Source organism: Magallana gigas, chromosome 5 (assembly GCF_963853765.1).
Source record: "Magallana gigas chromosome 5, xbMagGiga1.1, whole genome shotgun sequence".
Lineage (NCBI taxonomy): Eukaryota > Metazoa > Mollusca > Bivalvia > Ostreida > Ostreidae > Magallana > Magallana gigas.
In genome coordinates, this window is record NC_088857.1 from 44,502,110 (window position 1) to 44,518,563 (window position 16,454).

Consider the following 16,454-nt stretch of genomic DNA (forward strand, 5'->3'; position numbering starts at 1 on the left):
TGGCATACATGAATAGGTCCTTCTTGTACAGATTTATGGAAATCAACAATTATTGATTGTTCCACTGGTTGACCAGGACTACTAATTTCTGATGAAATTTCTGTTGAACTACCACAACCATTAGGTTGATATGAGATACCAATGGATGCACTATAATCGTGAGCAAAATTTTTGCCGAACTACTGCAATCATTAACTTCTGACAAACTTTCTGTGGATACACAATGATCATTGACTTGTGACAGAATATCTGTGGTACCACAAGTGTTACAAACAAGTTTGTTTGAACGGGTGAGTTTTTTATGAGACAAACATACTATCGGGCCATTTCTCTTGAATGCTTTTTTGTCCTTTAATATATGCACCTTGAATTTGTAAACTTCAAACTGTGTTGAATTCTTATTCCAAAACCAAAATCTCAGAACATTTTGCAACTCCTGTAACGATTTGACAGTAAAAATGGCAGCATTTCCATCACTATCAGTTTGTCCTTGCATGTTTCTAGCATGGGAGTCGAAAAGTATCAGAATAATGAATTGCTAAAGCAACGTTCTTACAAAGAAATATACAAGCATGAGGTGCTTCATTCAAACAGAGATTTAATGCTGTTTCCAATGAAACAAAGGGAAATTCATTTGAAGATGTGTTTACGGTATCTCCCGCAAATGTTGTTGAAATGGAGCATGATTAAAAACACTTTTCGAGGAATGTCCTCGGGATTCAAATATGAATGTGAACAGTATTTCCTAACTTGCCTATAAAGAGAATCTCCTTCAACTAAAAGGTAATCAATTACTTCTTTATCCCAAAAGAAAACTGTTTTTTTACTTGCAACTCTGTACAGAATGCTTATCAATGCATTTGCAACACATTGCCGACCCCTACTTGTCTTTGAAAAATTATCAGAACCCTGGTGAAAACTGCCAAAACACTTCTTTCAAAAATGACATTATGAGCAAGCGAAGTATTTGATGACTCAACAACTTCATATCTTTTTACACCATGTTCTTGAACATCTGTTAATCCTAATTCGGAATATTGAACAGCTTCTAAGTTTGACCTTTTTGGTAGGCTTTCATTATCTGAATCTGAAAAGTTACAACTTCTTTTCATTTCTAATTATTTCTCTTTAACACTTACTTAAATTCCAATTTCTGTCAACTATTTCTTAACACAACATGAATTTTTTTTTCTTTAGCTAAGCTATTTTTCGACTTTGAATTGGTTTAACAACCAGAGGTTCACAAACTATTCCACAGCAGTCGCAAAGTCACACGACAAGGAAAATATTAATATTGCCTTTCCATGCATATTCTTTATGTCCAAGTTAACAGCAGTTATCTGAATTTTCGTTTTACACAAACCCCAACTGTTATATATCTTAAGGGGAAATATCAATGCAATGTTAAGGGGAAATATCAGTGCAATGTTAAGGGGAAATATCAGTGCAATGTGAAACCCTCAGTTCTTTTCACAAGAGTATAGCTTTAACTTGAATAAATAATCTTGATCAAACAAAGATAATTTTGAAATAAATTAATGGCCTTCTGAACTCATAAATATGCTGCACTTTATTGATCTACAGGAATCAACCATCAGTCAGTGCAAGTTAATGAAAATCAGATCTCAATAGAGAATATCCCGACATTAATTATCACGTCTCTATACATCCATTAAGATTAATATATGGTCATTTTCAACACCTCAGTTCCTAAAACATGTTAATAACCACACTTTGTTACTTTTCTTGCACAAGATATTAATTCAAAACTACTTTGCCTTCAATTGAGATTTATCTTGAGCATGGTAAGAGCATATTTCTTGTGTCAATGTTCATATTTCTTGTTCATTCATATCTTGATTGTTCATTTCTTGAAAGTTCAATTCTCTGACATACAACACTTGCAGTTCATTTATTATCAAATGTCCAAGATATACATCTGTGCATTTCTATTTTACCATTTTCTATGACGTGTGAAGTGTGGATAATTTCTGTACACCCAAATTCTAAATAATGAATACACTTGTAAAAACTGGTAAACATAAATATCTGCTTATGATTTAAAACAGGTTTTCCATGACTGAATTTCTGGATTATCTACTCCAATGAAACTCTATAATCACCACGAGTAAAAACGAAGCAATTCACATATCATCACTTCAAGCATTAAAACACACTCTAGACTATCACTCGTATGCGAAGCCTCAATCAACATAAAGATTTCCTCGTCAACAGCACAATATTATATCTAAAATATAACTCTTTATTTTAGTTCTTATGCCTGTAGCTGTAGCTAAATGGTATATGACAATAACAGTGGCGACCGTGTTTTTAGAAAGGCTTAATTGTTGACTGTTACAAACTTCACTTTTCATGTAAGAAATGTAACGAAATAACTTTAAGACAATCAGTTTCATATGCATTTAAAACAAACATAAAACACAAACCTTTCCGTTGAGAAACCTCGAATGATACGTTGACAAATCTGAGAATGTCGTCTTGTCTTCGAAGCTTGGCGGGAAAATAAAGCGTGGGGCGTACAAATATGTGTTGAATGAATATAGTTCCAAAACTATTGTCATTCTAAAAATCAACGCTATACACAGTAAATTTTTTTTGCCGAAATTATTCATTTTATTTCAATTATTAACCATTTTTATAAATACGAATATTTTATCTTTCGGCCGATTTTTATGTAGGTTAACGTTACGGAATCAGCCGAATTTTGCCGAATTCCATTACCCGGGAAGCGCTCGCGATCGGTGCCTCTATTAGTCTTGTTCAACCAGAACGCTCGGCTGTCTCCGTAAACCCTGCTCGTCGGAAATTTACGGAGACAGCCGAGCGTCTGGTTGAACGAGACTTCTTCTGGATTGACCTGATTGCGTAGGAATATATACAACTACTAAAACTTTCGAATTTAATCGTATCATTTCAAATTCTGAATATTTTCAAGCTTTTCAGATACATATTCTAAAGGGAAATGAGACAAACGAATACATTTCGTCGAATTTATCGATTATTGATTATTTTAAAGACTATTTCTTTCTAGCGGTGTTGATTAAGTGATTGGGTCCAAATACTGTTTCACTTTCGGTTTGTCCGCGTGACTGCATAGGAGAGTTGATTAAAAACCAACTCCCAAAAAACTAGAGGTACTGTGAGCAAGCTTACGATTGATACCCCCCGCTAAGAAAAAAATCATAACGCGTGTATTTTTGCTATTTTAGAAAATATTGGATGAATCTATTTCACTGTCCATTTTCTATAAATAACAACTGTTCTATTTTTGAAAACTGTTAATGCTAATAGGAGTAAACAAACCAATTTCTATCCTTTAATTCCATTTTATTTAAAACTGCTTGGTCCAATTTTATATCAAATTTTATGCACGCTTTTAAACGATAGTTATGCTTACTATATGTATAATAATAGACATTGCAGTAGTTTTTCTAGTCAATAAAGCCAAACTTGAATGAAGAAAAATACGTGCAAATTTATAACTTTAATGATTAAATTGATAAAAACTGTTCTAAAAGTACTAATAATTTATTCTTATCTCAGTAATTAAATTAAGCCTATAAATTGTCATCAGAATAGGAAATTCCAACTTTCTGGGTAGGCCAAATTTTACTCAAGTGGTGGCCATTCTACACATGTAACCGAAGAGGGAGTATTAATAAACTCTCCTTCTGTATGTATATAAAAATAATTATTAGGGCCCCGCAAGGATTTGCGGGTGCCCTATAGTAATCACTCTGTCCGTCCGTCCGTCTGTCACTCTTCTGTCCACAAATTTCCTGTTTTTTTCTAATAACTTTTTTTATGGTTGCCCAATCAAGTTCAAATTTGGTATGGTAGTTCAGTAGGCAGAAATACATATTTTGATGCTAAGTTTGGTTCTCTATGTCTTCTGGTTTGGAGCTAGGGTGGTGGGGTAGATTCCTAACTATGCATAAGAAGAATGGGCAAAGAGAGATAACTGCTGAGAATGTTACCATTGTATACATGGAAGGCTGTGCAATATTTGTCCTTTGGGATGAATTAACCTTCCACAGGAAGAAAATCCTAAGCTTTATCTTTATCTGTCACATTGAGATTAATTACTGCACTGCCTGTGTCTGCAAATGAACTTTGTTTTGAAGTTAAGGTCAATTTTGAATGATGTGTAGTATTGTGTACATTCTTTGAAATATGGATTTAAAATATAATATTCATATTTTATTTTGGTTAAAATACCATACACAATGATTTATAATAATTTATTGAATAGAGGCAAAGCCTAGGTATCATTGCATTGGTATCAATTCTTTGTTTTTTTAACAATTTTTTTTTCATCCCATGTTAACCCACTTTATCCCGTGGATATGACTCATTGCATATTTGTTTGATATCCCACAGTTGTGACTTTACAATGGGATTTGCGTAGGCATAATGAAGTAAAATAATGTAGTCAGAGTTTTATAAACAGTGTAAACATTGATTGCGGTGTATAAAATATGGGATAAATAGAATCTCATATGATTTGTAGTATAATATGATTTTTATCCAACTTGTGTGTTTTATCCCCTCACTAAGGCTCAAGAAAAAAACACTTTAATTTTTGGATGAAAATCATATCCAACTAAAAATCACGAGATCCTATATATTCCAGTTCTTTACATCTTCTGCCGGGCATTTATTTTTCATCATTGTTAATATAAAGAGGATGGAATTCAAAGTTTTTTTCACTTCTCTATATTAATTGTCATAGCGGGGCCCTTCCTGACTGGTCAGTTTTCTAGTTTACATTGTACCTTTTGTAATTAAGTCTCCCAAAAGAAGTTTGGAGACATTGTTTTTGAAAGCGGTTTCTTCTTTTTCTTCTTTCTTGGCTCTGAACTTGTCCATCGCTTTTCTCAGAGATGGCTGCATGAACAGAGTTGTACACAACTCTAGATCTAAATTATAAGAGAGGCCTGCATACCCTGTTTTAAATTTTAAATTTATTGTTTTTAAATTGGGGTTGGGCAACCATAGTTTTGGGGGTCAAATAGTGGTGGGGTCTAACACTGAATCCGTAGGGAAAAATTATACACTATATTGTAAATGGTTATCACTTGAAAACCGTTAAATATATTGACATGGAATTTCAAATGCTAAATATATTGAGTGTTAATTATGGTTAATACATGGTACATTATAGATATGATCTCTGGGGACTATATATACATGTATTCCCCAACCCCGAGGTTTGGGAAATTACTTAATATTTAAAAAACTGTGACTCCTCACCCCTAAACCATATAAATTCTTGTTCCTTGTGTAATGGGGCATCAAATGGTATCAGGCTTGGGGTAATGCTAAATGTAATGGTAATGCATTGCAATGCATTACATGTTTTCAAAGTAATGCTAGTAATGTGTAATGCCTCAAAATTAGCATTACAAGTAATATTAATGTAATGCATTACTTTCCAAAATCTAGTGTAATGCTGGCATTACATGGCATTACTTTGCATTACTCTGCATATTTATGCATGTTCACTTTTAAAAAATGTGATGAATAAATGAATAGTTGAAATTGAATTTGATTAAATTTATTTTTAAAGAAGAAAGAAATAATTCTAATTAAGAAAAAAATGTTTTAATTGTACATGTTTTATTATAAAAGGTTTTTTAAAATTCATTTTTGAATTGTTTATATTACTTAAGATAACAGCACAATTTCAAAACATTTTTAAGAGTGTTGTTATTAAGAGTTTTTAATCATTTAAACAATTTACTCCAATTAGTTTGCACTTCAATAAGAAATGTGTCAACAACACACTATGCCCCCAGGATAATCTAAATATAAAAAAAAATCTTTTGTTATAAGAAGTGCTAAACACCCAAATCCCCTTCCCTTCGCTATGTCACAATAGAATAGGAGACAAACATGCACCTTTAAAAGCAAAATGAATGCACTGTCCATCCATGATGAAAATCAATATCACTTCCAATATAATAACCCATTTGAAAATTCTCTCTCTTTCTCTCTGTCTCTTTCTCTCTCTCTCTCTCTCTCTCTCTCTCTTGTATATCAATTACACTGTACATTAGTTTGGACTGATAGAAAATACAAGATTTATGTATTTAATCTATTATTGCACTTAATATATCCTAAGATAAAGATCGTCAAACAGTATTTTCCAGCCCAAGCTTTGACTGCTCCTGCAAAACATTTATTTAGTATAGCCCGGAAGATGGATGCATTTAAAAGATGAACCCTTTGAACTTCGATCATAAGTGCAACAGCAATCTTTTGTCTTAAAGTGTCCTCCGTAAAAAGAAATACGATTAAAATATATTAAGAAATATAACTGGGAAAAATCATCTGTTTATAAATTAATAAAATTAAGTGTCCAAAATTATAAAGATTTGTGTAATCTGGGGATATATCTATATTTAGCTTTTAAAAACCGCAACATTATTTCATAAATTGTTTTTTGTTACGCATGTTATCCTGTGTCTCTATTTCATATCTGATATTGTATCATGCCAAATGTCTATCAATATCATTTCACTTATGTCATATGTTGTTCATATTGCCACAATATGATTATATATTGAGCAAATAAAGAATGACTCTTGTTTATTTATTGAATTTGAACCTGATACTGAGCATGAAGCTGTATATATGATAAAGAGTGCTGTATATTTGAAACATTTGCAAAAATTTTTTATTAGCTTTACTTTAAAAAAAAAAGTAATGATAATGGTAATGCATTACTTTACCCATGTAATGGTAATGTAATGCATTACTTCAAGAAAATCAAGTAATGGTAATGGTAATTTAATGCCCAAATTGATGAAGTAATGGTAATGTAATGCATTACTTTACAATGTAATTCGCCCCAAGCCTGTATGGTATATAGGTTATGGCCATATGGGGGTGGTTCCGTCTACCCCTGAAACAGGAAGTGCCCTAATTCAAATATCTCATTAAATTCCTATGAGATCCCCAACCCCAAACTACTCTTTGTGTTAAGGGACATCAACTGGCATGTAGGTTATGGGCCCTGGGGGTTGTCCTGACCCCCATTGAACAGGAAGTGTCCAAATATCTCGAAAACGGTTGAGATCCCCACCCTAAACCAAATATATTCTTGTTCCTTGTGTCAAGGAGCATCAAATAGTATATAGGTCATGGGCTCCAAGGGTAGTCATGACCCCCCCCCCCCCCCCTTTGAACAGGAAGTGCCCAAATATCTTGAAAACAGTTGAGATCCCCGCCCATAAATCATATATATTCTTGTTCCTTGGGTCATGCCGGTTCACCTGATGTACAGTATCAAATCAAATCATATCAATCAATCAAAATTTAAAACAAAAATGAGTCTCCTTGCAGCAGTGAAAAGTAAGAGTTTATAGGTTTACATAAACAGAAATATTTTCATTATTGGTAATGTTTGGTATTTATTTTCTCAGAATTTGTTAAATCTTATTGTTATAAGCTCTATTAAGTCATTTCAAGAAGAATATGTTATTGATGGTACATATAATTTAGCATGTGTAATTCATTAGATTGATATAATGACATTATCTAATACATTAATACATTGGTTGTTTGAATATTGCTTTTACTAGACTATATGATCAGACAATTGAATCATAAGTGTTTAGTTAACCCCAACATACAATCAATCAAGATGATATATTTAGAGGACTTTTTATCCTCTGGGATAAAATATCCCAACATGGTCATTCATAGGATTTTAAATCCTATAAAAGCCTTTTATAGGATTAATTATCCTATCAACACCATAGATGGGAGAAAATATCGCACGGGAATTTATATCCCACAAAGATTTTTTTCTCCCATGAGATTTTGGTGGGGTTTGAGATGGGATGAAAAATCTCACCAAAATCCCATGGAATTTTGATATTTGAGAGACAATTATAAGAAAACTAGAGCAATTTGTACATTCATGCTGACATGATAGGATCAAAGTAAAATGTCCCATCAAGATATATTAACAAAAGTAAGCTATGTCCAACGGAAATGGTAGCTAAAAAAGCCCGGACTGTAACAGTTCGCAATTAACTGCCAGTATAACCCAAAATACACTGAACATCCACTTTATTGTTGCATGTGTATTTATAAATGGTAAGAAACTGAAAAAATAACAAAACATAATATTACAATACAATCTCTGATAACAAAACAGACAATAGAATCATACAGGATTGTGACAGGTACTGGTGACCATACTTTTAAAATTCAAACAAGGTTTCTCTTAGAAATCTAGTAAAGTGAGCAAAATACACAAATTTAGCTATTTATACAGCTCAGTTATCTCCTACACAGTAACTTATGCAGACTAAATAAAATACACACAATATCATGTCACAATCTAGCAATACACATTTTTTACCTATGTATGAAAAATACTCACCTAATCTAGCATATGTTTACAAAACGTTTACACGTGTAAGACGTAGAAATAGGTCTCGAGAATAAAGTTATTATACTTAGAATGAGATAGGAGTGCAATTTGTTCAGTTACGTATCAAGACTAAAATCGTTTCGAGTTTCCTCTACACACTATGTAAACAATAATACTATCTTTTTGAATGTATAAAGTAGTGAATAATCAATTTACACAAATTCTAATGAAGAAAAACATTATAAAAAACACTTACGCTGTGCGGGACATATATGACTGTAACAGTACTAATAGATATAGATAGGACGAGAGAGATGTATGTGTGCTCGGGAGCACATGGTTCAACGTACATACAACGTTCTTTTACGACATGACTAAAATATCAAGATCGGACAAATTTGGAAACAATAAAAAATACTCCGGAGACGGAACACTCCCCGTCTGATATCAGTTTGATTTCACCTTTAAATGAACAGATGTAAAAAAGGAATTACACTTGGTAATAAGAAATCTACCCAACATCTCTTACAATAAGCTGTTACCGGCATCAGGCACAATACAAACAATGCATGTACATAATAAACAATCACTACTCAGACAAAAGGTAAACAACATCATTAACAGATCTTGTAAACACTTTTCTGTCTTGTCCTGTGCGAACGTCTACTTTGCGGATTTTGCCGTCGTCACTTGCATAAGCTCTTACAATGATCCCGACTGGCCAATCATTCCGGTGTAGTGCTTTGTCTCGCAGGAGAACCACATCGCCTTCCTTGAGATTTTCACGGTCCTGTTGCCATTTTCTGCAACACTGTAGAGTAGGAAGGTATTCATTTTTCCAGCGTACCCAGAATTGGGCAGCAAGGTACTGGATACACTTCCACTGTTTCTTGTTTCCTTAGGACAGAAACTGTCTAACTGGAAGCACTGTACGGATTGATTGGTTTTCATTGTAAGGAGAGTTGCTGGTGTCAGTGGCATTGGTAGCTCTGGATCGGTTGACACTGGCACCAAGGGTCTCGAATTCATGACTGACATAACTTCCGCCATCAGTGTGGTGAGCACCTCGTGGGTCAAACGTTTAACATCCAGGAGAAGGGAATCCAGAATTCGACGTGCTACACCGATCATCCTCTCCCACACTCCACCCATGTGGGAGGAGTGGGGAGGATTGAATATCCAGTTGATACCATTCTCTGATAGGTATTCCTTGATTGGTCGGTCTTCTGTACTTATCACCGTGGCATTCAAATCCTTGACGGATCCGACGAAATTAGTTCCGAAGTCCGATCTGATCAACTTCACCTCACCTCTGACAGCACAGAAACGTCTCAAGGCATTTATGAAGCATGAGGATGTCATTTCTTCTAGAACCTCAATGTGGACGGCACGTATAACAAGACAAGTGATCATCAGTGCCCATCTCTTGGAGTTAACTTCTCCACCACGCGTTTTCCTCGTAGATATTGTCCAGGGCCCGAACACATCAATGCCAATACAAGAGAAAGGCGGTGCAACTTCAAGTCTTTCTGCAGGTAAGTCTGCCATCCTTTGTTCTTCTTGACGACCACGCAGCTTACGACACTTAACACAGTTATGTATGAATGAGGTAATTATCCGTTTGGCACCAATCAACCAGAAGCCTGCATTTCGGATTGAACCCTCAGTAATCTGACGACCCTGGTGATAGACTTTTTCGTGATAATGTCGTATAATTAGGGTAGTAACGTGGTGTTTAGGAATGATGACTGGATTTATCTGTGCCGAGTCCAACTTGGCATTTCTTAGACGACCTCCAACACGTAGTAGTCCTAGATCATCTAGGTATGGAGATAGCGTAAGTATGTTGCTGTGCTTTGGGAGTGGCAATCCAGATAGCAAAGCCGTCATTTCCTTGGGAAATGCTTCTTCTTGAAGAGTCTTGATAATGAAGGTTTCAGACTCATTCTCAGAAACTCGAGTAGGTTTGCAGTCTGTTGTTCTGAATCTTGCAAGCTCCTTGAGAATACGTACTGCTCTCTTCAAACTTCTCCATGTGGAAAACCTCTCAAAATGGTGACTTCCGAGTGTCGCCTCTGATTCAACAGCAGTTTTCGATGACCTAACTTCCTTGTCATCTCCTGGTGACACAAGCGGAAATGAAGTTTTCTCATCTGTGTGCGCTAGGAAGTTTTCTGGGGGTCCATTTAACCACAGGCTGGTTTGCAAGTTCACTGCAGGTATAGAGCGTGTAGCATCATCTGCCGGGTTAAGATTTGTCGGTATATAGTTCCATTGACTAGGGTGTGTAAGACGTCTGATACTGTCGACACGATCCCTGACATAAACGTAGAATCTCTTAGTTTCATTATTTATGTAGCCAAGCACTACTTTACTGTCTGTAAAAAATGTCACTTTCCGTAGTTCAAATTCAAGTTCATCAAGAATGGTCTCGTAGATTTCAACACCCAAAACGGCAGCGCACAGCTCCAATCTCGGAACAGTGTGGCCGTGTTTCGGAGCTACTTTAGCTTTCCCCATCATAAATCCTAATTGTGAGTTGCCGTCTTCATCTAAGGTCCTGAGGTACGCCACTGCCGCAATGGCTTTCTCTGACGCGTCGGTAAACACATTTAAGTCCTTAGGACATCCTTTCCCTGAAAGGGAGTTGTAAGTGCGTGGAATGTTTACGCCTCCCAAGGCACTAAGGGTTTCTTTCCAAGAATCGAATTTAGACCGGAAATCATCTGGCAGTGGTTGATCCCACTCCACGGGCTCCACCATTGCTTCATGTAGCAGTAGTTTACCACCAATAGTCACGGGCGTCGCGAATCCCAAAGGGTCATATAGTCCATTCACAACAGAGAGAACACCCCTTCTGGTATAGGGTTTCTCTTCCACATGGACACGGAAGGTAAAGCTATCAATACGAAGGTCCCAGCACACTCCTAAGCTCCGTTGTAATGGAAGATCATCATGACTGAAGTCAAGATCCCGGAGGTCCTTGGCTAAATCTTCCTTATCGAAAGCTGACAGAACTTCACTCGAATTTGAGCAAATCTTGTGCAGCCGCAAGTTGCCTTCTGTTCTTAGTGCTTCTTGTGTTCGCTTCAGGAGACTTATGGCTTCCTTCGGAGAGGAGAGAGAGGTTAAGGCATCATCGACATAAAATTCTTCTCGACAAACTTGCGAACGTCATGCCCATACTGGTTTTCAGCAATTTCTGCTGTTCTTCTCAAACCGTACGTTGCTACAGCAGGACTCGGACTGTTTCCAAACACATGGACGCACATTCTGAACTCTATAATCTCTTTCTCAACGTCGTTGTCTCTATGCCACAGAAACCTCAAATAATCTCTATGCTGCTCCTTGACTTTAAAACAGTAAAACATCCTCTGGATGTCCGCCATAACTGCTATAGGTTGCTGTCTGAAGCGTAGCAGAACTCCCAATAGGCCATTGGCAAGATCAGGTCCTGACATTAGAACATCATTCAGAGAGATGTTTCCATATTTCGCAGAGGAGTCAAATACACCTCTTATCTGCTCAGGTTTTTGGGGGTGGTACACACCAAATAAGGGTAGATACCAACATTCCTGATCCTTTGCTAGACCTGGAGCAGGTTCCGCATGTCCTTCGCTGAATATCTTTTCCATGAACTCTGTGAAATGTTGTTTCTTAGTAGGGTTCTTACGAAGACTGTCCGTCAACATCTTCGCTCGTTTCAAGGCTTGTGGGCGATTGTTTGGCAATCGTGGTCTCTGTTTCTTAAAAGGAAGAGGGGCTGTCCAGCTTCCCTCGCAGTCCTTTTCTAATTCTTTGTCCATAAGACTAAGGAATTCTGTATCTTCAATGGATAATGCTATCTTATCGTCATTTTTCGTTTTCACGAAGATGTCACGATTGTTGTGAACTTCGTTGTCTCTGAATATCTCTTTGGTTTCAAAGACATTTTCACATGGCTCAAACATGGATGGTCTGCCATTTCCAAGGGTGTGGATCTTGTTCACATTCACTATTTCTGGTTTGTGAGTTCTGTTGAGGCAACTCTCACCTACTATCACCCACCCCAGACGAAGATGTTGGGCATATGGAGTTGCTCTTGGTCCGAGTCGTTGCTCGAGGACATGGTGGGCATCTAACAGATCTCGACCAATCAGTAGTAGTTTATCAGCTTCCTCATCAAGGGCGGGAATATGCTGTGCTATACCCCGTAGGTGAGGGTAGGACATGGCCACTTCTGGTGTTGGAATCTCAGTTCTTATATTAGGTATCCCGTCACATTCCATGACTGTTGGAAGCTTCAGTCTGACGGTTCCATCTAAGGATTCTACCACTAAACCAGTTGCACGTCGTCCCTGTGAAGGTATCGATCCACTGCAAGATGTCAGAATGTATTCTGCCAACTGACCACGAACTCCTAGTAGGTCCAGTAAATGCGATTTCCCAAGGGATCGATTGCTTTGGTCATCTATGACGGCATAGAGTTTAACAGCAACATCAGGTTGACCATCTCGATACACGCGGACTAGAACAGTTTTTGAACAGGACTAGCCGTAGTATCGTGCATCTCCGCAAACTTGAGTACACTTGGATTCAATGTCAGGCTTTGAATTCCCAAGGGTGACCTCCCCGCCATAGGCCGATGAGGTTTTCATAGTCAACGGTGGCAAAGGAGGGTGTAAGGCTGTGGGATGTGTTGCACTGTCACACTCTGTACATTTAATGTCCCTCTTATACAACCTTCTAATGTGGCTTGTGGTCTCACAACATTTGAAACATATGTTATTGTCTTTCACAAACGCTCTTCTCTCCTCCAAGGGTTTTGCTCGGAAGGTGCGACATTGGTTTAGCGAATGTTTAACGTGATGGATAGGACACTCAACAGTATCTTTGTAAGTTTCACCAAATGTCATCTTTGTAGCTATGTTAATGTTCTTGTGCGGTGAATCACTTTCTCAGTTGCCGCATAAGAATTGGTCTCGTACTGAAAACTAGGATCATTTTTCACACGACTAATGTCTCTCACAAATTCTACAAACACTGAGAACGGTGGAAATGATACGCTGTGTTTTTTCTTAAAGTTCACAGCATGAGTTGTCCACTTCTCTTGAAGGGCATGTGGAAGTTTGTTTACGATTGGCAGGATTCCTGAAGATGTGTCGAAGTACGCGAGCAGAGTGGAATATTCAACGTTGTCCTTGACTGCCTCTATTTCTGACAAAATGTCGCTCAGCTCAAAAAGCTTTCTGTAATCTTTGTTGGTGAGTTTCGGCACATTAGCGAGTTTTTGCTTGAGGGCGAACTCCACCATCTCTGGAGACCCATATCTGTCATTTAAACGTTCCCAGATCCTTGATAATCCCGATCCAGGGTTGCTGAAATTTGCTATTTTGATGTTGTTTGCCTGCTTAGACGACTCAGGGCCTAAATACTTGATTAGCAAGTCTACTTCTTCTTCTGTTGAAACACTTAACTCCCGCACGACACTTTGGAATGTAGCCTTCCACGCTGCAAACGATTCTGGCTTGTCGTCATAGTTTTTTTAGGCGAGACATCAGTAGTTCCTTTTTCAGTAGAAACTTTGAGAATTCTGAAAACGGAGTGTACACTGTTCCAGACTGGTGGTTGGACTGTGGTTTGAACTCTGATATGAGGGGATTAAGTGTTCTTGATGAGGTAGATTCTTGTAGTGGAGGGTTATCGGATTTAGGTAGTCCAACTTCAGATACAGCATTGGCATGAAGAGGTAGTGTTTCAGGTAACTGATGAAAGTCCGTACGGTTAGGATTGTCCTCCCGTACTGTATTAAAGTCCAATACTCTCCGAGTCTCCAAGAACTGACCTCTGCTTGTAAAGTCGTGATGTCTTTCAGTGTCGGACAAGGCGTCGAACAAAGATCCTTGATCTTCTTCTTGGAAAACATGTAACTCTGCCTCTGCTGTAGCTGCTTCTTTCTTGACAGATAGGAGTTGTAAATCTGCTTCAAATTCAGCCTTTGATCTCTCCATGTTAGCTTTCTCTTTTTTCTCCTGCTCCTCGAGCTGAGCCATCTTCTTTAACACGAGGTTCTCTTCTTCCGCGTACTTTAGCCTGATCTTTGCTGCTTGGGCTTTTGCTCGTTGGGCGGCTACGGCAGTGTCCATGCGTGATCCAGTTGACCAGGGTCTGTGCGAAAACACTGAGGCGGTTTCCAATTTCTCTCCTTTTAAATGGCTGATTTGTTGAAACGCTTCTTCTAGTGTGTTAGTCTTTTCATCAAAAGTTGTTGTTAACTTTGCCAAACACTCTTAGCTTTCAGTTGTCTTTGTTCTGTTGAGATATCTAACAAAGTCATCCTTAATCAAAGTTAGTTTTGCGTGACCTTGCTCAAGTTCATCTTCAAACTGGCACAACACAGAATATCTTGCACTGTTGTCTATGGTGCTGATAATCAGTTCAATGTTCTTCCATTGTTCATTTAATCTGTTTAGGTATTTGTCTACAGAAGACTCGTACATACTTTGTCCCTTCTCAGTTAAGGGTCTGTCTGTCCGCAGATCTTTATCCATATCTGTTGAAGCCATCATGAAGTCGCCGTAGCTTTCTTACTGTAACAGTTCGCAAATAACTGCCAGTATAACCCAAAATACACTGAACATCCACTTTATTGTTGCATGTGTATTTATAAATGGTAAGAAACTGAAAAAATAACAAAACATAATATTACAATACAATCTCTGATAACAAAACAGACAATAGAATCATACAGGATTGTGACAGGTACTGGTGACCATACTTTTAAAATTCAAACAAGGTTTCTCTTAGAAATCTAGTAAAGTGAGCAAAATACACAAATTTAGCTATTTATACAGCTCAGTTATCTCCTACACAGTAACTTATGCAGACTAAATAAAATACACACAATATCATGTCACAATCTAGCAATACACATTTTTTACCTATGTATGAAAAATACTCACCTAATCTAGCATATGTTTACAAAACGTTTACACGTGTAAGACGTAGAAATAGGTCTCGAGAATAAAGTTATTATACTTAGAATGAGATAGGAGTGCAATTTGTTCAGTTACGTATCAAGACTAAAATCGTTTCGAGTTTCCTCTACACACTATGTAAACAATAATACTATCTTTTTGCATGTATAAAGTAGTGAATAATCAATTTACACAAATTCTAATGAAGAAAAACATTATAAAAAACACTTACGCTGTGCGGGACATATATGACTGTAACAGTACTAATAGATATAGATAGGACGAGAGAGATGTATGTGTGCTCGGGAGCACATGGTTCAACGTACATACAACGTTCCTTTACTACATGACTAAAATATCAAGACCGGACAAATTTGGAAACAATAAAAAATACTCCGGAGACGGAACACGGACCTTGTCATGTCCGGACTTAAATGTCGCACTGTTGTACAAAATTTGCTAACAAACAAACGACATAAAAGGGTACCGCGTTATTTCGCCTCATGTTAAATTTTACCCCTGACGACGAAACGGGTATGGTTGAATTACGACTTTGACATCGCATTAAATAAAGGTCGAAATAATCAGACAAGTTACAAATAAACATGTGTACGTTTTGTTGGCTAATATTTATGATGTTTGGTTTCTTTACAATCGATGCATAGCCTGCTGGTTGAATGACCCCAATCATTCGGGGGACAAAACCAAACGGTTCCTTTTCTAAAAATTCCCGTGATGCACTTTGGTTTGTTTTTTCGTTTGCCCAAAAAGAAATTATTTTTATTTACTTTGAATATTTCTAACTTCGAAAGGAGACTGTTTCTGCTCGTGTAAATAGGAGAAAGTCAATAACTTTCTAAGAAAATTGGTTTGTATGGAAAAAAATTAATACTGTAATAACAACAACAAAATCGGACCAAGGAGCTTTAAGTTAACTGTTAATGCATGAGAAAATTTGCATCCTTCCGTTAACAACCATGACTCGAATCAAATGAAATCCACATGACAACAGCATTCAAGGTATCACACCGGTAATAGTTTTCACTATATAGCACTATAGAGGGGGAAAAATTATTAAAAATCAGTTTGTA

The 16,454-nt window shown here is 37.0% G+C and overlaps 3 protein-coding genes across 3 annotated transcripts; all 3 read right to left on the reverse strand.

Moving 5' to 3' along the window:
• Positions 1-8,063: 8,063 nt before the first annotated feature.
• LOC136275786 (uncharacterized) lies at positions 8,064-11,170 on the reverse strand. The gene is made up of 2 exons (XM_066085776.1): positions 8,664-11,170; positions 8,064-8,135 (listed from the first exon to the last, which is right to left on the reverse strand). Exon 1 carries the CDS (start codon positions 11,168-11,170, stop codon positions 9,110-9,112), a length of 2,061 nt encoding a protein of 686 aa, XP_065941848.1. The 3' UTR covers positions 8,064-8,135; positions 8,664-9,109.
• Positions 11,171-11,535: 365 nt separating this feature from the next.
• On the reverse strand, positions 11,536-13,700 carry LOC136275631 (uncharacterized). Its single transcript, XM_066085249.1, has 2 exons — positions 13,341-13,700; positions 11,536-12,936 (listed from the first exon to the last, which is right to left on the reverse strand). The coding sequence occupies exons 1-2, from the start codon at positions 13,698-13,700 to the stop codon at positions 11,536-11,538; spliced, it is 1,761 nt and encodes a 586-aa protein (XP_065941321.1).
• On the reverse strand, positions 13,333-15,767 carry LOC105333207 (uncharacterized). The gene is made up of 2 exons (XM_066083522.1): positions 15,596-15,767; positions 13,333-15,067 (listed from the first exon to the last, which is right to left on the reverse strand). The coding sequence occupies exon 2, from the start codon at positions 14,530-14,532 to the stop codon at positions 13,921-13,923; it is 612 nt and encodes a 203-aa protein (XP_065939594.1). The 5' UTR covers positions 14,533-15,067; positions 15,596-15,767; the 3' UTR covers positions 13,333-13,920.
• Positions 15,768-16,454: the final 687 nt, after the last annotated feature.